This window comes from Grus americana, chromosome 10 (assembly GCF_028858705.1).
Source record: "Grus americana isolate bGruAme1 chromosome 10, bGruAme1.mat, whole genome shotgun sequence".
Lineage (NCBI taxonomy): Eukaryota > Metazoa > Chordata > Aves > Gruiformes > Gruidae > Grus > Grus americana.
In genome coordinates, this window is record NC_072861.1 from 15,934,976 (window position 1) to 15,957,875 (window position 22,900).

At 49.2% G+C, this 22,900-nt stretch overlaps 1 protein-coding gene across 6 annotated transcripts in view; it reads left to right on the plus strand.

Annotated features, from left to right (window-relative positions):
* NTRK3 (neurotrophic receptor tyrosine kinase 3) overlaps positions 1–22,900 on the plus strand; it is a 219,379-nt gene that overhangs the window by 25,299 nt on the left and 171,180 nt on the right. For all 6 annotated transcript variants that reach the window (XM_054837019.1, XM_054837014.1, XM_054837016.1 and 3 more), the window contains exons 2-3: positions 9,934–10,008; positions 11,351–11,422. In XM_054837019.1, the coding sequence (XP_054692994.1) occupies positions 9,934–10,008; positions 11,351–11,422 (147 nt within the window). The remainder of the gene's footprint in view (positions 1–9,933; positions 10,009–11,350; positions 11,423–22,900) is intronic.

A 22,900-nucleotide genomic window follows, 5' to 3' on the forward strand; every position in this document is an offset into this window, starting at 1 on the left:
GGACCGAGCCCTTATCCTGGGTGATGGAGGAGCGTTTCCATGGCTGCTAGGGAGGGTGGGCAGAGCTGCCCGTGACTTATTTACAATACACATGCAAGCCTGGAGGGGTAGTGGTAGTTGGCTCAAACTAAACTCTGCGGAGAGCTTGCCCGGTCCTTTGGCTTTAAGAGGAGCAGCTGGAGGGCTGGACGGACAGATCTGAGGTGCTGTGAAGGTAATGGGGACCCCAGCAAGTCTCCTTGCAGGTTGGAGCTGCTCTTCCCGTGACTGTCCCAAGCGGAGCGGCTGGGAGCCTGGCCTGCGGCCAGCCCAGCTGGGCATTGCTGCCCACTTGTTCGAGCTTCACAAACATCTGAGGAGCCAAAATGCTGGAGGATCAAAGTTCAGGCTCCTTGGGAGCCGTTTGGGAAAACAAACGCTTCGTGGGAGCGGGATACGAGTCCAAGAAAGATTGGCTCTCCCCTCCCCTTGCTTGGGCAGCGGCTTTCCCGGTGTTCAGGGTGTGTGGGAAAGCTGGAAATGGGATGAGCTGTGCTATGGGAGTGGTGGAGCTGGGGGGAGTGGAGGAGGATAAAGTGGGTTGGGGGACTGAGGGAGGGCACTGAATTCAGCTGCTAAATAGCCATAACGGTGTAGAAGCAGAGGGACCCTTTGGCACCTGCAGCTTGCAGCTCCAAGCTCTGGTTTCCCTGTTGCTTTCAGGATCCAGGCATGGGAGCAGCGGGAAGGATCTGCCTGATAATGTGCAGCTACATTGAAACAGGATTTGGGATGAAGCTGATGTGGATGTAAAAGCTCCCGAAATTAGACTCCCATGGCGTCTGTGGTTTTAGAAAGCGTGCTTGTGGGTTTGTGTGGGTGGGTGGCAGCGGGCAGGGCCAGGAAAGGCGGCAGGTCGGGATTAAGCACTGCATCCCCTCCTGCCATGGCACTTGTGCATCCCCATCTCTCGCATCTGCTCTTGCTGGGCTCACGCTCCTACCTCCTCATTCCCAGTGCCGTATATCACAGTAACAGCCAGTTTGTGGGAGATTTTATTTTCTCTTTTTTCTTCTCCATCCATTTTCCTGTCTTCAAGCACAGCGTGAAGTGCAATGGATGCATGTGGCTGGCAGCGCTCCCCTTTGGATCTTAGCTGAGCTAATATGGTCTATCAGGACATTGTCTTGCCCATGACTAAAACCTTATGCCTTTTTGGGGGACTCCTTTCCACCATGTGCTCTTTGGCACTACTCTGTACCAAGAGTTATTCCTGCCAAGATGACCTCTAGTGATTCCGTACCTTTAGTACATCTCATTGTCTTACTAACGTGTGTAGGCACTGTGCTCTCCAGGAGAGAAACACAGCTGCCTTCGGAACAGAGCTTGGCAGTTCTGTCTGCCTGTACGAATTTATATATATATATATATTTTAATTTCTGAAAAGCCCCAGACCTGCACAGAGATGGGAGTGTGAGGGAATCTGACCTCCAGTTTGAAGTTGCAGGAACGGTTTAATAAAGGCAGAATATGATTACTGAAGCCGATTTTGACCAGGGTGCTGCTTCCTCTATAAAATGCTGTTTGATCTTTAAAGACCACAAAACGCTGCACACTGTTGGCTCTCACTGCGGATGAAATCCTATTGATAAAAGCATCCTTTCCTTTGGCATGGCAGGTGCCTGGGGAGCTGCTTAAGAAGGAGAGCTCTTTTGGTCTCCTGCACCCTGTAAATCAAAGGGTGCTGCCTCACCTTGAGGTTTGTGCTTGGTGTAAAACTCCCAGGGGAATTAGTTGTGGGGTTTTTTTCCTCCCCTTGGATTGCCCTCTTGTCCCAGCTGGCTGTGTGGCTGTTTCGGAGATGCAGTGTGATTAGACATGCACAGGTTGATGTTAGTGGTCCTGAGCAGGAGCCGCTCCTCTGCGTACCCCAGATCCATGTCTAATGGTGGGAAGCACCTGTCTGGGCACAGAGGACTGGCTTTGCAGGTTGCCCTGCTTGTGAGTAATGAAACAAATGCCCTTTTGGGGAAATATCGTCATTTTTGAGTCTGCCACTCAGAGGGAAAGGAGAGTGAGCTGCGACTGATGCTGCAGGTGGGGGCTGAGCTCTTGCTGATGCTTCACCCCAAGGTGGTTGCATTCACGTATTTATGTCCGTGTCTGCAGGACTAAACTGCTCATCCCATCTTGTGCTTTGACTTCTGGTAGTGTCCAAGGCTGTGCAGGGGTCAGATAGTGATAGGCAGTAAATAAGAAAGAGGTGGGGAGGGAGGCTGCAGCAGCTGGAAGGTGCTGAGGTGGGAACTGGGGCTGAGCCAGGAGCCCAGCCCGTACACAGAGGGGTTGAAGGGCATTGTCCCCCCAACCCTACTTCCCGTGCAGGAGGTGCTGCAGTCTTTGGGATTTTCTTCCTGAAGCTTTTGCGTTGTTGCTCATCTCTGATAGATGAGGTTTCTTCAGCCCTGGGGTGATTTTGGACACCTCAGGTTCTTGCTTGGGACCCCAGGGCTGGTTTCTCCCAGCAGTAGCTGAATAATAATGATGGGAATTAAGGAGGGTATTTGCTGGGATGGCAGTTGCACTGCTGCCAACAGCATTTCTTCAGCTCTGTCATCCCCCTTGCACCTATTTCTTCCTTTCCGAAAATGAGTGACTGGGCATAACTCTTCCTGCACTGAAAAACCTTGGATATAGTATGTGATAATGGGAACATACTGCTTTCAGTGTGCTGCAGCAATCTGTCCATGCTGGGTCCAGGCAGCCCGTTGTCCTCCTGTAATACTGTCACATTGTCCCTGGAAGGGATGCTCTCTGCTCTGTAAGTCACCAGCCAGAGCTGGTGCGGGATGTGGTGGCTGCCCTGGGGGGAGTTGGAGGTTTGCAGAGATCTTTGAAGGAAAATGGGTGAATGCACAAACACGAGGCACAGTGCACACCGTGCCTGAGAGTCTCATGTTCTTGAGGACGAAAGCAAAGGGTGAGGTCCTGATCATCTTGGCACTCCTGTCTGTTTTTCAAATGCAGGTACTTTCCCCCTCTCCTTTAGGTACAGCTCCTATGTATCCTTATGGGTGCCAGGCAGCATCACTTAATTGCAGTGCCTGGAAAAAACCCATGTATTTCAGCAGAGCTTAAAGCTGTTTCTCAGGGTATCTTCTACAGCAGGGTGTTTTCATATGACAATTTTGTTAGGTAGTGCAGCTGTAGCAGCTCTTCTGCACTGAGTGGTTGCTCCTACCCAGCCTGGGGCCAGGCAGGTGCTGTCAGGGTGAGCGTGAAGCTCATCTGAAAGATGTCCTGCAGGGGAGTCTTCTTCTGAATGCCTGGTGCCCTCCGAGTTGCTTGTGGTATGTGGCAATTGGGTTTCTTCAAGACGAGAGTTGAGACACCACACTGTGGTGGCTCATGCATGGCTGTATCTCTTCCACACCCTCCCCAGCCTGGGTTCGGGGCTTCTTCCTTTGCCCAGGCTTTCTGGAGGGGTTGGGTTGGATGTGGGATGGGGAACGGGGTACATCCCCCTCACATCCTCCACAGCACCCACATATCCCTGTGTAGCCTTGGCAAGAGGAGCAGATCTGCTAGTGCAGAGGGAGCTGTGTTGCAGTGGTATGTTTTATGATCTCTACCTTAATGAATCCCAATTACACTATGGGGTTTTGCTCATAATTGTTTCTACAAAGCTGGATTTGCTTTCTCCCTGCCCCCCTCCCCCCTTTCCCACTGACCTCAAATTATCCTTAATGATGCAAAGTTATCTGCTGCTGGGTGACTTTTCCATGTGCTTTTGGGAAGGGGAAGCCCACGCTTTAAATAGGAAAGATATTGCCCTCATAAGTCTTTATTCAGCTGCACTTGCCTTTAATGCTCAGTTACCAATTCACTTTTATAACTTTCATATTGAGGAAATCAAGTCCTTCATGCCTCTGGTTATTAAATGTATGTGATAAGTGCCTTATAATACTGTGAAAGATAGCTGATTCCTTTATGGCTTCCTCAGCCCTGCATAGGGTGTGAGGGATGGCTAAAAGGAGCTTGGCGATTCCCACCCCACCCCCGTGGCTGTGCTTTGCCCTGGAGTGTGGGACCTGCCCCCCTGCCGTGGGTTTCCCAGCCTCCAGGGCTTCCCATCAACATGTGCAGCACCTCTGCTTGTAGGAGGCTGGTCTTAATGGTCAAGGATTATTAAGAGACGTCTTCCCTCTATTCCTCCCCTGCAATCAAAGTCCTATTTGCATGGTCTGACGCTGGCGTGCCAGGAGGTTTGTTTATAATGCTAAACATATCAGGTAATTGAAAGCTAATGCTTCTGTCTGGATCGCGAGGTATAATATGCCTGGATGACGAATCAATTTTCCTGTTGCCCTACAAGAGAGAGGAGTCAAACACTCTGCTTGGCTTTCATATATATATATATATGTATATAAAATAATTGCGTGTGTGTCGGGGTGCTGCCTGCTTGCTGGCACGCAATTTATTCGCTGCCCAGCATCCAAACGCAAGTGGTGGCACTTGCACGGCATGGCTTTAACAGAGATGTGTCATCTGCTCTGGCAGTGAATGGAGCTGATGGCATCCTGATGAAAAGTCACTCTAGTCTGGACTAGATATAGATTTGGGTAGCATGTGTGTACACATGCTATATAATACTTGGCGCTTATCGAGTGCCTTTTTTAGCTATTGACCGCAGCACTTGAAAAGCTGAGAGAGATTAGATAAATATTATCCTTGTTGTATGAGGAAGGTGAAGGAAGGCCAGACACATTAAGTAGCCTCAAGCTAATCACTTGGTAAATTGGCATAAGAGGCTGTTTTTCACCTCTGCTCTGTGCATGTGGGACAAAATGAGCCTGGTTGTGTTTAAATCCCAGTGGATATTCTTGTCTCCCTTGCTGCCTTGACCCTGGGCTGGAAGGGGAGCCCGTGGAGTGGTGCAGGCTTGCTGTGTGGTCTCAAGAAGGTGACACCAGCCGGTGTTGTCAAATGCCTCCTTGCGTGGTGTCCTTTTGGATGGCTAATGGGAACTGCCGTTCCAATTAATATAGTGGCCACCGATCCCCTTCCAGCAAATGGGACAAGCTCCTGGCACTTCTGGAGACCAGCTGAAACCTAAACCCTGTGACTTGGTGACCATGTGGTCAACAAGATTGCTGATGTTCCTCTGTGTCCCTGTGTGACACAGGGGCAGGGACACCTGCCTCCTTACTGGCTTCAGACAGTGCTCTGGGATCTGGGGGTGAGACGTGATGCCTGTGAGCTGCGGAGCTGGCAAACAGGGCTTTATGCTTCACAAGTTCACTGTTAACTGGGACACAGCACCGATGCTGTGGATTGACCATTGGTCTGACTTCAGTGGTCTAAAAGGATTTTAACGAAGTTTTAAAGGCATGGCTGTAGGTATATTGAGGCTGAGATACAATGCAGGGTTGGTCTCCTAAAGTTAGCTTACCCCATGTCTTCCTCTGGAAAGGTAACAGATTTCCTTGGCAAAGAGATGACTTCATAGTGAGAGGTTAATATGGTGCTGCATTACATCATAAGTGGTTTGTTTTTCTGGAGAAAACACAGTATAACTCAGCTGTTGTAGGTGAAGAGCTGGGAGTGGAGAAGTGGGGGTGGGAGGTGTTGAAAGAGGAGATAACCGCTGACGTTCCTTGGAGGTGATGCTGGCTCCTGCTTTGTTGAGGACACTGGCACAAGAGGCAGGAGCACGCTCATGGGCTTTGTGTGGGATGAGGATGGACAAGGGGAAGAGCTGCAGTAGCAAAACCAAGAGAGATTCTGTAATGTGAAGTGGGATGAATATGGGTGTAACGGACTTTTGCTGCCAGCTAGGAAATGATGTCAGTTGGAAAGGACCTGGTGGATAGAAGTGCCTGGTGCAGTGCTTGATTATGGGGTGAAAACAAGCTACCAGGCTGATGGGACTGTGAGGCCAGTGTGATCTCAGGCCGCAAGTCAAAGTATTTCCAGTGTAACCGGGGAGTTGCTCATGCTGCTACACAAATGACACCACCTGGAGACTGCTCTGTGTTTTCGGTCACTCGTTCAAGAAAAAAGGATTCAAATAGGCTGATGACAAAAATAGAGCGCCATTTTCTATTACAGTGTCTATCACAGTGGTCCTTCTTGCATAGGTCATGAAGAGTGAGTGCCAGCTGCGCTGGGTCTGAAACCAGAAGCAAAATAACCTCGCCAGCAGGACTCTGCCTGAGCAATATATCTGCATCACTTCTGGGACTTGAGTTAGTATCTCTTCAAGGCACTTGAGACAATTTGCCTTGCACTTCACTGCTCGGTACAGACGTGCTGCCTTAGAAGAGCTGCCCTCGTGTAACTTATAAGTGATAGCTGGGTGGGTCTGGCTCTTGCTTGTAAAGGAGGGAAGAGGAAATGCCAGGAAAGGAAAACAGCTGCTTAAGTAAAGACAGTTTTGACACAAGAGAAAATGGATGTAAAATGCTCGTGGGTAAGAAATGAGAAGAGCAGGGGAGTTCTGGTGCAGCATTTCAGTATGAGTTGGGAGGACAAAGCTCTAGCTACTCCTAAGGTGAGCTTTGATCGGTCTGTAAAAGGCATGATATAAAGGCAGCTCTGCAGTGCAAGGAGACCTGGACCAGCAGGACCCTCCAAACAGTCAAGAAGTATGAGAAAGAAGTGAGTATTTAAACACCCCTTTCCTGCACCTGCCTGCCCCCCGCCCCCCAAAAAAAGTGGGTAATCTTGTCTGTGTGAGCAATGCATCTCATGTGGTCTTGATTAGAAGTTGGAAATGAGTCTAGGTGGGTGCATATATGGAGAGCACTTCAGGATTCATGAAGTATGGTATTGGTCTTGAAGCTATTGTATCTTGCAGAAAAGCAGCTTACCTTTAGTAATAACTGAGGAATGCCACAAGAATATATACTTAGAGACGTTTGCAGGGAGGAGGGACTAACTCACTGACTGTAATTCATACCTCAACGCCTGATTGCAGAGACCAGGGCAGGGTTGGGAGTTGTCACGTCTGTATTTGGCATGAACCCAGCACCAGTGTTCCTGCCAGGTTAATGAACCGAGGCAGAGGAGAAGGGAAGGTCTCAGTCTTCAGCAGCAGTTGGGAGGATATAAGATTCCTAGGGCAAGTAAAACCCTGGAAGGAAAAGAGGGGGAACTAGTTGAGATACTGAAGGACATGAAGAGGGACTTAAGTTTGAGGTGGAATTTCTTTGCTTGGTTGGTTTGCTTTCCTGTGCAACCACTGCCAATTTTGCAATCACAGCTTGACTCCTTGAGCTTTAAGAATAAGATGCTGTTGGTTTTGTGTTTGTTTTTTTTGTTTGGTTGGGTTTTTTTTTAAAGTGAATTCAGGTGAACCCAGCCAGTGCAAAGTTTCCAAGCTATTCTTTCCAAAGCAATAGGGAACCAAAGAAAATGGTTTTCCTTGTATTTCTTCAGGGTGCCTGTGAACCAAGACTGATTTGCCACTTCTAGGAGCAAGGGTGCAACTCCTGCTAAATTGAAAAATCAGAGAAAAAAGGGGAAGAGCCATTTCTGGGAGTCCCTGAGAAGGGAAGTGTCTGTGTAGCTTAAAGAACTCAAAGTTCCTTGCTGACCTGTGCACCTAATTCAAGATGATGCTGTTTCCCTGTATTGCACTCTACATAAAGCAGCTGCTAGGTTGGGGGATTATCCTATACATAAGTGTGTGTGTATGTATTTATTTCCACTGTTGCTTCTCTTGTCTCTCCCTTTATGGGTGTTGTACATCTAGGTTAAATAACAATACCAAAGCACATTTGGCTCAGGAAGCTCAAGGCCTTCGTTTGGGATGCTGGAACACAGGTTGTGGAGTTGTATTTGCAGTCTAGTGTAATGTCACTTCTGGGGGAGGCTTGGCCATGGGGGACCCCCAAGATCCCCGTACCCCAGTGCCATCATCAGAAAATCATGCCTGTGCATGTTGCTGGGAACAAGCTCAGGTCTTTTTCTGCCTCTTCTAGAATGCTGCCCACATGGCTTTGAGTGTCAGGTCAAAAATAACCTTGACTTTTTTTAGCAAACACAATCAATAAAACGAGCCAATCTGGCCGCTGCCTCCTTCCCAGCTGTGGTTGCTCCATAGCTCCTGGCTCAGGACTGCTCCATCCCTCCCTGAAGGTCATTGCTCAGATGCTGTAGCTCCAGCATGCCCTGGTGGTAAACCCACATAATGCCATTCCTGCTGCTTCCCATGTTCTTCCTTCTCTTGAAGGACCCTCTCATTTGAGTTGTAGGAGCTGCAGGTGGGAAATGTCTTCAACTTGTGTTTCTAGCCTTGCTCAGTCCTGCAATCTTGTGACCCAGGACCTGAACTCGCAGTCTTACCCTGTCTCGGAAGGGTCTCAGCGAGCTGTTGGATCTCTTGACTGATGCCTCCCAGTCTGCGTTTTGTTCTGCAAGTGTTCATAGGGAATACAAAATGGCTGTAATAATGTCCTGTTTCTCATTCTGTCTGGGACACAGGCAATCCAAGCCAATGAGCAGGTCATTGAGGATGAACCGTAACTTACACTGTCATGCAGCAGCCAGTTGGGAGCTTATGCTGCATCCTTACGCTAACCCCTCGGGGTATGCAGACAATTATGGAACATGTGGAAAGCAGAGGTGACTCTTGTGGGTCTCTGCTTTTCTTGGATCTGTATAGTAAAAGCAGAGAAATATGTTTAGGTTTAAGCCAGGCTTCGTTTTTTTTTTTCTTGAGCTGGGTGGTGTTTGGGATATGGCTCAAATAGATCCATATACTTCTGTCATGCTAATTCATCTGTTCTTGTGCAAGCAGAAGGCATAGCAAGTGCTGGAGGAGAAAAGTATGGCTCCTATGACTGCTCTGGAAGTGGTCAAAGGTCCCTTTTCCACTTACCCTCTGGACCACCACGTGGGGTCCTGCAACCTTCTTGCCTAGAAGGGATGGTTCTCAGGTTCTCTTATCAGCCCAACCCTGCATGACTTGGAAATGTTTCCCCTCTCCAGGGCTGAGCCCAAAGCCAACTATTGCATCAGGGCAGATGTGAGCTGGGGTGCACGTGTTAATAAACTTTGAGGTTGGGCTTTTTACATGTTGTCTAAGGGGACCAGACAGATGTTTTTCCCACTCAGCTCCCTTTGAGAGAGGACCACCTCCACCTGCTCCCCAGCAAAGACCCTCTTGAAAATGTTTGTGCTTTCTGGTGGGAGGGTGTCCAAGTTCAGTCTGGGAGAAAGCCTGAACTGGCCAAGGACTGCCTGCGGGATGAGGACTGAGCTCCTTCCCACCACGCAGCATTGTAGCTTGTTAGCAGAGGTCCGTGGCCACAGCAAGCCGGCCACGCTGCTGCCAGCATCGCTCCTGTGCTGCCGATAACAGGGGACCCTGTTCTCTGGGGCTGTCGATCTGTCACCTTCCCCCAGCTCTAATATTTACTGAGTAATGATCCTGTGGTGACAGATCTATTTCTGTTTTTGTTCTCTAACATACCTGCCAGAGTGCCCCGGGCGACTGTGGAATTTATAATAAAGGCATGTTTTCCAAACCAAGTTTGGTGCTCTCCTGCCAGCAGCGCTTCCAGCCAGCGAAGACTAGGACCCTGTTTGTCCACCCCAGTAAGAGCCTGGATAAATATGACTGGTCTTTTGCCCCATTTAGGCCCTAAGTTTTTGTAGAGAGATTTTATTTGCTTTTACTCCTTTTGCGTGAGTCGTCTTGATCGTGTTTTTGTTTCACTGAGGTGCAGAGAGGGGCAATGACTAGGGGAAGGATGTTCAATGGCTTGGTTGCACATTCCACGCTTGAAACTGTGGGTAAAACCATGTTATCTGGCTTTTCCAGATGCTGGGAAAACAGAATGGGGCTGGGTGGTAGGGCATGACATGCTCCCTCTGTGTGCCATTCCCTGCACGGGCAGAGCGACCATCTGGTTGTGCCACAGTTGAGCCTTTCCTTCTTCTCCACAGACACATAGAGAACTGGAAGAACTTGCAGACACTGAACGCCGTAGACATGGAGCTGTACACAGGACTCCAGAGGCTGTGAGTATGTTCTGCGTGTCGGGGAGGGGAACAGCACAGGGCAACCCCTTCCTTCTAGCAAAGAGCTGTGGCTTCCCTCCATCGCGGTCTCCACGCCGTAGTGTTGAGATCCTGGTTAAGCTGCTGGCTCTGCTGTATTTTGCTATGAGACTCCACAGAATGGAGATGAAGTGCTTTTTGGTCTTTGCTGGGTCTGTGAGAAGGAAGATTGCTAACTCCTGACAGTTCTGTCAACACACATCAGCCCTGACCTCTCTTCTCCCGCCTGTTCTGGTTCTGGGCTTGTGTGTTGTTCTGACTCATTTCAGCCCCACAATGCAAAATTCCAGCTGTCTCCACCGATCTTTCACTGCTGGGCTGTTGGTCTTCACTTAGTGCAGTTGCTGTCCCGGTGGTGCTGCACGATAAGGGAACTGCATCTCCCTGCACAACCCTCCAAGCACTGGGAGAGGTCAACTGTGTGTGTCATGGAGGGGAAACTGAGGTCTGTGAGATTGAAGGGACTTGCCAGGTGCTTGGGAAGCCTGGCCAAGTGAGGATACCACCTAATCCTTTAATTCCTCCTCCTGGAGCTGGGAGTGCCCTGGGGGCTGCTTGTGTGAGATGTACAGTGTTGCTCAGGGTTAATCAGAGACACCACTAATGTAAAGCTCCCAGTGAAACACATTAGGTCCAGCTTGCGTGCGGGCTGGAGAAGTGTATATTGCTGAGTGCTCAGTAACCAAACCCCAGCGAGCTGTACTTTTAATGCATACACGTGCCCTTGTAAGCAGGCTGGCTGCTGTTCTCATCTCACCTAAGAAAGCAGCAATGGAGTCAGGCATGCTTTTGTCTGCAGCAAATAATGATAAATCCTGGCTGTAGTGCTGATAGAGCTTCTCCAAAACAGGGAGGGAAGAGGATTTCCCCTTCAGTGTCCATAACTTCATACGCAAAACACTTAACCCCCCCTTATCAGAGCTGCAAGCAGAAGGGTTTTTTCTTGGGTTTGAGGGAGGGGAGATGGCAGTGCTGGGGTTAGGTTTGCTGTGGGAGCAGGCAGTGCTGCTTGTGGAGGGAGCAGATGATGCTCTGTTCCACCCCAGCAAGCCTTGGTGGATGTGGGGGAGAGTCTTGCCCAGCAGCAAGTCTCGTCAGCGCTGAGCCTGTGCTGTCACCATATCAGATGAAGCTGAAAAGCCCAATTTCCTCTTTGCTTGTAACTCATAGAGGCTGTTTGGGGAGAGATGCGCCTCCTAGGAGGTGAGTCAAGGGCTCCCAGTGCACCTTAGGTGCTGAGTGTGGGGTTTTAGAGCAGTTGTTTGCCTTGACTCCATTGCTGCCCTTCTGCATCTCTTCGCAGGACAATCAGGAACTCAGGACTACGAAACATCCAGCCACGCGCCTTTGCCAAGAACCCTCACCTGCGCTACATGTGAGTGCCATCGGCTCCTGCACCCTTTTCCCTCTGCTCCCTGTGGGAAGCCTATCCCCAAAGTGCCTGTTGGGGGGAAAGGGGGATGCTGATGGGGAGAGGTGGAAAAGGCGGGGAGGAGGAGAAGTGAAGGCACAGAGAAGTGCGATGGACCCTGATGCAGGATGGGGTGAGCTCCTGCTGGGTAGCTGATGGGTTTTGGTGTCTAATAACTGAACCAGCATTGATTGCCACTCTAACGAGCGCTTGCGTCATTAGCAACCTTGCAGTGGCCGGTGCACGTTTCCCTTTCTGCAGAGTTTGAGGGGTGGCTATGTGCCCCAGCACACAGCCGGAGCCTGCCCTGCTCATTAGCTTTTAACCAAAGGATGCTTTTCCAGCACAAATCCTGGTGTGTGGGGCTGCCAGCTCTTCCCAATTATTGACTTCTTAAATTGGCATCTGCAGCAGGCCTGGGGTAGGGACGTTTTGTGCTGGAGCCTTGTTATCATGGGACACTGCACAAGTGTCCAGCTTCTGGGACATTGTTAGCTAGTGGATATGGTGTCCTGGGGAATTCCCGCATCCTTGAGTCCAAGGGCTTTGATTTCTTTTCTACGTATGTATTTACTTTTCCCAAGGCAATAAAGGAAAGCCTGAATTTCAGGCTGGTGTGCAAGGCACTCCATGGGCTTGAAATATCTCATCAAAGTGACTGTATCCATGATCAAACCCCTCTCAGCTCCAGTATAGATATAAAAGGTGAAAAGGGGTTGATGAGAGGCCACTGGCCTTGGGCACGAGCTGGTGGGCTGGATGGGAGAGTGTGCGTATCTCTGCTTTTTGGGACCAAATGCTAGTGGCTTCTTCCATGAAAAATGGCTGTAGTGCCTATCCGTTTCAGTCTGCAGATGCATGTGGCCATCGATAGGGGCATGGCCCTGGTGGAGGGAGATGGATGCGACCTGCAGATTAGGATAGATTTGTCTTTTGATGTCTGCTTGGAGATGATGTGAACTGAAAACCCCAAAAGCTTCCTTTTTGGAAAACCAGTTACAGTTGCTAAGTTACGGTAAAGTACTTGCTAAATAGGAGATCTGCAGTAGCAAAGGGCATGCATAGTTTAAGGGTGTTGTGAAAAAGCACCGAGCCTTTTTGAGTTTAAAGAAGTGCTTATTTTGTCATCATAAACCCTCCTTAATGCTGACCACTGGGATTTTCCTGATTTCTGTGCTTTGTTATTTTGATTTGTAGCTGTTTGGGGTTTTTTGTGTTTTCTGTAGTTCGTTACTGGGAAGCTTCTCCGGGAATACCTCTCCCGATTGATTTTGGGGTGGGTGTGTGTGTGTGTGTTAATTGTGTGGTTGCTGTTTATGTATCTAGCAGGTAAAATGAATAACATTTGATTCCTGATGAAATTAGCTTGGATATTGCAGAAGTTTAGAAGGCCACTTATGCTTGCTTTGAGGCTGAATGTGTTGTTAATGTGTACACATGCAATTGTTGCTGCTTGTTCCAAAAGTGTTTGTTTTTGTCTTTTGAGATTATTTTTGAGATGGAAAAAAACCCCCCTACATCCATCTTGTGTCAAGAGTTAAGGTTGGTATGTGGTGATGAAATATGTGTTTGTTTACTGCTTGGGCCATGTAAGATTGATCATGTTCTTAACATCTTTCTTTCCTTGCCTTTTGAAGCTCGAGGCAAGTAAGTATATTATTTGGTTAGTGTTTGCCAGTGGGTTTTGAGGCTGCTCCTGGGACCTGGCAGTGTGGACGTTTGCAAGGCGGATGTCCCTCACGGTGGATGCCGGGTACTTGGGGATGGAGACCTGGTGCTTGTGGGGATGGTCGATCCCTCCTGTTCCCCAGAGCCTCTCAGGCCATGGTGCCACTGGTTTTTCTGGGTGTCTCTCCCTGATGGGGGGACTACAATGGCTCCTGAGGCTTTTTTGCAGCTTGGCAGGCACCTGGTGCCACCCGGAGTCCCCTCCGTGGCTACAGCACTGTACAAGCGCGTTGGGGTGCATCCTCGGCTGCTCCACAGCAGCTGCTGCCTCCTGGGGAGCTCAGCTTGCCGAGGGCCTGACATTTTCTACAGCCGCCGCACACAGGAGCCAGGGATGAAAGGATTAATGGAAATGTCACTCTGCTGTAAGTCTTGGGCTGCCGTAACCAGGTACGGTAGCTGACAGGAGTGAGGGGTACTGTCCCAAGCCCCTTGCAGCAGGGCTGGCTGCAACTGGGCGGGTGTGGGGCTGGGGACCGTGGGATGGTGTGCTTAAGGCTCGCTGAGTTGCTGCTATGTGTTATAGCTGTCTCCCTGGCTTTCCTTCTTCTTTGCTGGCTGTTTGGATAGTTGGAGGTGGAGCTGAGTCAATACACAGTAAATGTGTCTAATAAAAGACAGAGAGACTTTACTGCTGGGGATGGCTGGCACAGGGCGATGGGCACCCTGGGCTGGACCTTTGTGGGGTGCTGCAAGCTGGGTCTGAGCAGCAACAGGCATTTTTCCACATGAAGCTCATGTACAAATTTGTGAGGACTCAACAGCTGTGGGGGTTTTCGCCCCTCCCTCCCTCCCTATCCTGGGTTAAACCCCAGCCTCTTGCGGAAATGAGATGATTTTTTTTCGCAGTGCCTTTCATCAAGGTTTCCTCCTCTCAGATGGGCCAGATAGCTCTGCCTTCTCCCAGCAACTTCTATTTCTGGCCCTTCCTCGGTGCATGCACTTGTCTTCAGACCCCAGCTGTGCAATCACAAGCAGATCACTTATCCCAGCTCTAATTGCAGGAGTTCAGGTTTGTGGGGGTTTAAGATAATGGTTCTGGGTGAGGTTTGGCTTGTTTCCCCCCACCCCCCTTTCCCATCACAGAGTCAGGGAGGAAAGGTGAGAAACCCATGAAGGGGTTTGGAGCACTTTCAGGTCTACTACTCAGGCAGCTGAATGCTGCAAAGTGCAGCCTGCCAGGGTCATGCTTGTCCTTTAAGGTTTGAAATTAGCTGTATAAGTGTAGGGGGCTTGAGGGCAATCTAATCAGTGGAGGAGCAGTGGGTGACTGGGAGCCAGAGGTGTGGATCTAGAAATAGCTTTGGATTCCTCTCCCCTCTCTTTGCGTGAGGAGAGTTAGGGCTCCATGGCTGGTCTGATTGTCGGTGCTGTGAAGCCTACCACTGCTCCAGAGGCAATTAATCCAAAATATAACAGTGGGGTTTGCAACGTGGATCTACCTCTTCTGTTGGTGACTGGGCTGAGGCAGTTGGCACCTTCCAGAACAGGTACTGGCTGGATGTTGAATGGAGATGGATGTGGGTCTGATGTAAACTGGATGTCAGCCAATGTCTTTTTGTGCTCTTGCTCTGGAGGTCTTCTCACTGGGCAAAGCTGCATTGGTGGGGTCCTGGTCCCATTTCTGTGCAGCTTTGACAGCCCTTTAGCTAATACGGGGATGGTCCTGGAGAACACCATGTGCTGGATGTGAGGACCAGCAGAACTAGGCTGTGGAAAACTAAGCCCCTGTAGCCAAGCTCTGTGGAAGTTAGTGTTAGCAGGCGATGCAGGTGAACATAGGAAATGTTTGGTGTTGACAGAAAACCTCAGTCTCTGACTTGAAGCAGTACAAGAAAGCTTTTAGGATGATATGGTTCCTAAATTTGAGATGTGTAAACCATCTGAATCCATATTTACTATGTCAACTTGTTTAGCACAGTTTATTGAAGGAAAAAGTCTTATGTGGTGTTGCTCTCCCTGTCCTTCTCCTAATAACAATGGAATGCTTTGGCCAAGTTATTTGAACTTGATAGAGGATTACAAGTTGTGAGGATATCAAGCTCCTACACATACCACGAAAACAGACAGAGGAATAGTAAAGAGAGGTAGTTGTAGCCCCTTGTGAAGAAGAATAATACAACATTATCATAGTCCTTACTAGGCACTGGGAAGTCCACAGGAGAACTGAGCTTCATAGTGCAGGGGAGAGGACAGGACCTGTTTGCTGCTGGCCAAAGTGTCCAGCCTTCACTGGCCGTGGGACAGTAGAGCTATGCATGTAAGAGAGCTCCCAGCAGGTTGTGCCTAGAGCTAGACAAGTTGATGTTTGCAGTGCCTGAGTCCCCCTTTACCAGGAAGCAGGTACTTAAGAGACTGTGATTCCCTCTAAATGCTTTCCTGGGCTGCTGCGTACTCAGCCAGCCAGTCAGGAGGCACTGCCTTGTATTTGCAGAGGGTAATTGTGCACACCTTATTTATTGTGTAGTAAAGAAAACAAATTAAGGCTGTGTAATTATAGAGACAGGCACACTTTTAAATAAGGCTTAAGTAGTCAGATTTCTGTGTAGAAAATTAATAATTGCCATTTCTGTCTGCATTCAGAGGCTCTTCTCTAACTGTCTTCTGGAGTTTTATATGTGCTTTAAATTGGTTTGTGGGCTGGCCAAGACACAGCTTCTGTCAAAGAGCTCTCTCTCAGCGCTGCCAGCCAGAGCAAGGATGGGATTGAAGATCACGCTTTCTCTTCCAGCCATCACCCAAGGGTCTTAAAGACGGAGACCCTGGAGTGCCTTGTGCTGGGTTTTGAGTATGGTATGGTCAGATCACCTTCTGTTCCACAGGCATTTTAATCTGTGTGACCCTGTCAGTCTCTTTCTCCCAAAAATGAGGACTGGGGAAGATCTGGAAGGTGCTGGCAGGAATGCACAGGGACTGGCTTTACCCAGTGAAAGACTGAGCTGGCTGATCTGTGGGCTTGTTTCCATAGGCAAACCTGAGCTGTGATTAATCTGGAGCCTCCCAGGACCTCCTCTGTAGGGTGTGTTGTTTTATGAGGTTGGAGTTAGCTTTGTTGTCCTGGTAGGGTTCATGGCAGTTGTGCAGCGCTACATGAAATCACACCCTGGTATTGGATGTAGTTTGTATCTTTGACATGGGTGTTCCCAGAGGTGTGTTATGGTTGTAGACTTTGTTGTTATGGTTGTAGGTGGCTGAGGCAGACCAAGGTTGGTGAGTGGCGCTCTGCCCTCTTCAGTGCTGTTTCAGGACAGCACTCAAAGCCCTTCAGCAACTGAGGCCCAAGTGCTTTCAAAGGGCTGCAGGCAACTGTCTTGCAAGGCCAGCAAGGTTCTGCTTCTTTGCTCTGTGTGTCTGAGAGCTTGATCAAGGTCTTACACTAAATAAGGAAATAAAACATCAAATGCTGAATTCTTGCAAGTATGTAACTGTTCCCTCTTGGTCATGGCTTGAGGGTAATTTTCCCCTGCTTTGTGGTTAATGATCTATAGCCATGCTCTGAAAGAGCCTTTCATATATACCAAGCAGGGTTAAACTCTCTTCTGCTCTCCTGCTGTAACCAGCTCCAGGCCCTGTGAGTGCCTGCCACTCTCCGCTTGATTCTGGATGTCCTATCACCCTTCCTCTTCCTTCCTGATGATTTCTCCGTGCTTTGTCCTTTCATCACTGCACTGCTGTCATACCCATCCTGGCAGTCTCCTCCTAACCCAAACTGTCATGTGTTAATTGCTCTTGATTTCCCATCCATATTCTTGAGTCAGTGCAGCCTAACAAGTCTGTGTGTATCAGCTGGGGCACAGTAAATGACTATATGTGAGCTCTTAGCTCACTGCGAGGATGAAGTAAAATGTGTTTCCTAAACCACCTCCTTGATAGTTTAATGTGCTTTATTTTGCACTTGCAAAGGACTAAATAGGAACTTAATTTCTCCATGAATATAGGCAAAGAAAGAAGTATGAGATATTTAATCAGCTTTTAACTTTCGTTAGGTGAATGTTCCTTTGCTATCCCTAATCAAGCAGGCAGCTTGGGTACCCTTGGATTCCCATTTCCACTCTAAGGATGTTCCTGTTTCAGCCCCTTCTAGGAGCAAACCTCTGTGCTGTGATTTACTCAGTGAAGCATTTTCCCCCATGTGTCTCTAGTTCTTCTACAAAATGCTGGGCATGCTTATAGAACAGTCACTAAAATAAACAGCAGTAACGTGTCCTCTGCTTCCATAAACTTTCCTGTTCTGCCCCCCATCTGCTTTGTCCCCTGGATGCCAATGTAGTGCAGGTCCTTGCTGATATGCTAATCAGCAGCAGTGATTTGATGGCATGTTTATTCCCAGCTGTTACCGCAGGTAACAGATAAGCAGTTAACTGCAGCTATTCCTTTTTCTGCAGCGGCAGAGGTAGGTCCTGTGTTTTACCAGCCATTGTGCACAAGGCCAGAGGAGAGACCAGTTCCCCACAGGACTGTGGCTTTCCTTCAGGCTGGGTCGAAATCATCTGACCTGCATTCAGAGGGCTGGGTAACTAATTCCTGACTGCAGGCTGCTTCACTCGGCTGTGGAGAGAGTTTATTGTATTGTAATAGGAGGTGGAGTGGTGAGTTTGACTATTGTACTCTAGTGGGACCTGAGAAAGAAACTTTCTAACTTGTGCACCTTGCAGCAAGACATCCTGCCTCAGTTCCCCATCTGAATACCTGGAATAAGAGCATTTTTCTCTGCTTTTATTTGGTCTATTTGCAGCATAACACCTTGTATGGTTTCTAGTGAAACCTGGCCTTGCATTGCGGGATGCTGTTGCAATGTAAGATGAGTTATAGTAATGCTATCACAAATATTTGTTGCCTGCTCAGATTCTTATGTTATACCTATCACTCTGGTACCTGGGCTCTCAGGATTTTGCTGTGGCTTTGTCTCTCCTTCCTTCAAAGTGTTGAGATGTTCTTTCCAGCTGCATTGTGTGCCTATGAGACATATTTCCCTTTCTGAAGTTTGATCAATTATCTTTTGGCAGACATGTGAAATGGGCAACTGCGATTTTGCAAAGGTCCTGTTTTTTTCCCCATCCGCCCTTTAAAAAAGGCTGCAGACAATGCTGGGGATGTTTTGAATGAGGCTGTTCCTACATGTGTGCGTGTTTGTGAGTCTTTTTATAAGCTTTGTTTCAGGGTTAGGATAAAATGTGAACTTTAGACAAATTGGCAGTTTTGGGGGGCTCTGTGACATAGTCCTTGCTGTGTGACAACAGCCTGATGGATGTCTTGTGAGCTTTCCTTCAAAGAGAGGCCAAACATTCCTCTCTGATGTGATCCTGAAGGTGAGGTGTAGTTGTCTTGGTTAAATCATACCACATCTCTGAGATGACCAGTAGCACAGAAAGAGCTGATTTCTGGAGATTTGGGCATGATAAGGACTGGATCTTGTTCCTAGGCTTTTGAGGTCACTGCAGCACGGAGATACTCTAGAAACAGCCTCTGGCTGTCCCTTTTGCTTGCTTCTCAAACCCAGTTGCTCAGTTATTTTGATGTGGTCCAAGGCATGTCTTAACTGCCTCTGCCAGTCTGAGAGGTGCTGCACAGGCAGGAGGACATCCCCAAGAGGGACCTGAGGATACAGAAACCTCCTTCAAAGCTGCTGGGGGAGAGAGTGAACAATCATGGCAGGATGAGTCAAAATTCAGTGACCACACAAGTTATCTCACCTGGGATTTTTCTTTCCATGATACTGATTTACTAACAGTATGATTGCAGGGCTGATTTTTTCCTTTTTTGATGTACAGGCAATAAGCACCAGGGCAGAAAAATAGAAACATTAAAATCATATGTTATTTGAGCAATAAGATATGACAGGGCATGAATGATGGGACATTAATTCATGATGGTGTGTGACTAGGCAAGAATTTAAATGTCATAAGTTAGGCAGTCATGTGTTTTATTGGAATTATAAAATTTTATTAGAAAAATGGGTGGAGGGGTGGAGTTCCCCACCACCCCGCTCCCCTCATTTGTGTTTGTGAAGGGATGAGCTGTGAATTACGTCAGATGCAAGAGACCGTGGGATATTTACAAGGCTGCCGTAAGAGCCTGAGCTTTGTCTTCCCCAGGACCTGTGGGTAACCGTGTCCGTAGACTTGCTAGGGACTGAGGATGAGTATGGTCCACATCCGCTGCCCTCCGGCATGCTGTGAGGACATTCCTGGGATGAGTCCCCAGGCAGCTCTGCTGATGTCCACGGGTGTCCCGTGGGGTGGGGCTGTGGCTGGCACCGTGTGCCCCGGGGGGCCGCGCTTCAGCACCACGGACAGGGCCGGCAGGTGCCCGGCCTCAGGTCCTCTGCAGCCTCGGGTCCTGCCCTGCCTGCACCACCAGCCTCCTGGATTCCACCCCAGATGCCGATCTTCCTGCCTGCAGCAGGGCTTCCCAGCCTCCAACCCATGCCTGGCCTTCCTGCCTGTGACTGGGTCTCTCTGCCTCCCACCTCCAGATTTCCAGACTTGCCTGCTTCCAACCCAGTTCTCCAGCCTCCCGTGTTCTCTGCCTGCAGCTGGGCCTCCCTGCTGCCATATCAGCTCTGACCTCTCTGCCTACAGCCTAGAACAAGCCACCCTGCCTGCAGCACGGACCCTGCTCTCTAGTCTTGTTCAGGCCTCTTGGCCCTTCCTGCTTGCAGCCTGGCCTCTGACCCAGCATCCCTGCCTGCACTGAAGCCTCCTGGCTTCCCTGCCTCTTGCTCAGCCCCAACCTGCAGCTTGGCCTCCCTGCATGCAGCCCCTGCCTCATTCGCCTTCCAGCCCCAGCCAAGCACCCCAGGGCGGTGAGTGGAGCAGTGGCTGTGCACACCTGGCTGTGGATGCAAGCTGTATCCCACCATCAGGTGTCAGCCACCTGAGGGGTGACCAGCCTGGTTTCACTGCCAGCAGCACCTTTATTCTTTCATCTCTTCTTTTATGAAGCCAATCTGCTGAAATGCCTGTTTGATAGATGCAATGTAAACTTTCTGAACTGCAGTGGCTCCAGGCTTTGTTCTGCAATGTGAGTGGAGTCGTCTTGCAGCACCGCTACCCTGCTGCTGTCTGTGGGTTTCTCACATGAGTAGTTCTCTAGGAGATCTGCCATCCAACCTCATTGCAACCGCAACCCATGGGCTTTGGCTAAATGTTTGTTGTATCCAGTTGTGCGTGTTGATAATTGTGGGTAATTTGCTGTCTCAGAATAATGAAGGAATGCCTGCTGCAGTCTGAAGCACTGAGTGCTTCATGGTGATTAGTCTTTTCATTAGAAAATATTCCTCACAGTGACCAATATTTGAAGATAAAGGCTGGGTGCAAGATACTTATCCTTTTTAAGTACATCATGTATTGAGAAGAACAAGAAAAACGTAACTGCTGTGTCCAGACATCCTTCTGTTTTTTGACAGAGCTAATTGTCAAAACCAAAACATGTTTCTGCTTTTGGGGTGGTTATAAGTGATGAGTGTAGCAAGCAGGCTTTGCTGGACTCTGACTGTATTAAGTCACCAACAGTTCCCTGTGGCCCTCGGGCAAGTGTGCCTGGGGCTGTGATGAGGCACATCATACCTTGGCTCAGGTGGAGCTGCAGGCAGGTCTCTGCTCAGAGCATTACTCCTCTCTGCGTGCTCAGCTGCTGCAAACAGGAGCATTTCTGCCCAAAAGCCCATGTTCAGGTGTGCTCCAGGCATCTGCTGCTGCCCTGCTCCCCATCCCCACCCCATGGGCCCCTGGAGGGACCCAGCAGCCTGGTGCGAGGCAGCTCCCTGCTTGATGCTGTCTGTCTCCTAGGCTGAGTGTTTTTCTTGCTGTTTGATGAGGCATAGCTGGAGCACGTCAGCCTCACCTCCTGCTGTGGCCAGGAGCCTCCACGCAGCATGGAAGATGGCAGCTGCCATCGCCACTGGCTGACGGCGGGGTCCCTTCGGTCCCCACATGTGCACCTCCCCATGCCAGCCCACTGCCCCTGCGTGCTCCCCAGCTCTGGTGTCTCATGGTGTCCAGTCGCTGCTCCCAGGTCCCCTGTACTGTGGGTGCGCGTAGCTCCGCTCCCCGCTGAAGTGGGGCGAGTGCTGTAGGCTAATAGCAGGCTTTCTTTTTGTTAGCTGGTGTAAACACAGCTCTTTGGCAGCAGTCTGCTTTTCTGAGCCTGGGAAGACCATTCTTCCTTTTATCTATAATTTAGTGAAGTGTCAAGCCACAGAAGTTTTAACGACAGTAAGCAGGAGAGGAAATTTATTTATTCGCTGCAAAGGTGGGTTTCATTCCAGGGGTGGTTGGTTGGTTTTTTAACACTTCACTTGCAAGAAATGTTGGCTGCTCATGCAACCTCCCTTCCAGCGTGTTCAAGCGACCTTGCCTGCGAAGCTCACCACTGCAGTTCCTGCTTGGCTCAGTGGCTTTCCAGCTCTTCTCCCACGCAGGACCTTTGGGCCAAGCGAACTGGGAAAGGAGAAGCAAGGAAAATATAGTGAGGTGGGAGTATTCATGTGCTTGGTGAGGTGTAATGGGAGAAAAGGGAGTCATGAGTTCCTCGTCTTTCACTTTCTCCTGCTGCTGTGCATCTCCTGCATCCGCTTCCCAGACCAGCCTCTGTGATGGATTTGACTGATGAGGAAAAGTGGGGAGGGAATTTTTTTGGGATTACACGTAGCGCTTGCCTTCTGTCAGCCTATGAAGCTGCCAGTGGTGACTGGAGATAAAAAGTGGATCCATGTCGTATGGAAGGACCAGGGCTCCATCCTGAAGTGCAGGAAGACAGAGAGTAGAGCTTGGGGCTGGTCGAAGGTGAGCAGGGGATGGGATGTGGCTGTGGGAGGGACAGGAACCAGTCTGGAGAGAGAGGGCTGCAAGAAAGGATTGGAGCAAGAAGTCATTTGGAGAGAAGTTTGAAATGGAGCAGAAAGGGGATGGGGTATAGAAAAGGTGATGAGGAAAATGGATCTGGAAAAGAAAGGGAGGGTTGACTGGGGTAGGGAAGAAGTGTGTGTGTGTGTGTGTGAGCTCTGCAGGGGGAAGCAAGTGTAATGGAGAAATGGGTTTGCTAGCAAATACTTGGGAGCTGTACCTCTGAATCAACCAGAACCTTCCTCTCCCACTTCAATGTGGCTTTGGAGGCAATATTAGAATCTTCCTAATTATTTTTCTTGGACGAGTTTTGCGATCCTGATGATATTAATTATTCTTAAAGGTCAACAGCACTCACTTGAATCCCCTTCTGTTCTATCATGTAATCAGTTAATTAATTGGAAACCATTTAGCAATGTCTGCTGAGAGCTTAGCCTGCCTTATGCCCTGTTGTTTTGCTATTGCTGGGAGATACATATATGTGTGTGTGTATGTATATTCATATTTGTACCCCTTCCTTGTACCCCTCCCTACAGAGCCCTTGGTCTTGTCCCAGCCCACTGCAGCCTCTGTCACCCCTCCACAAGCCAGGCAAATCCGTGCTCGGGCTGAGCTGTTACTTTTCTCTTTACTACCCCCCTGTAAGAGCAGTGTTTGAGATTATTCAGGGCTCATTGATTTCTGGGCATCCAAGTAGGTGAGGATTTTTTTATATATATATAAGCAAACTTGATGCAAAAGCCCTCTAACAGCTGAGAGCACAGCCCTAGTTCACCTTGTCCAGCTCTCCCAGTGCTTCCCTGGGCATTTAGGGTGACGTCCCAGCTGGGGTTCTACCTCCTGAGCGCCTGTCCTTGCTGCTTCGGTG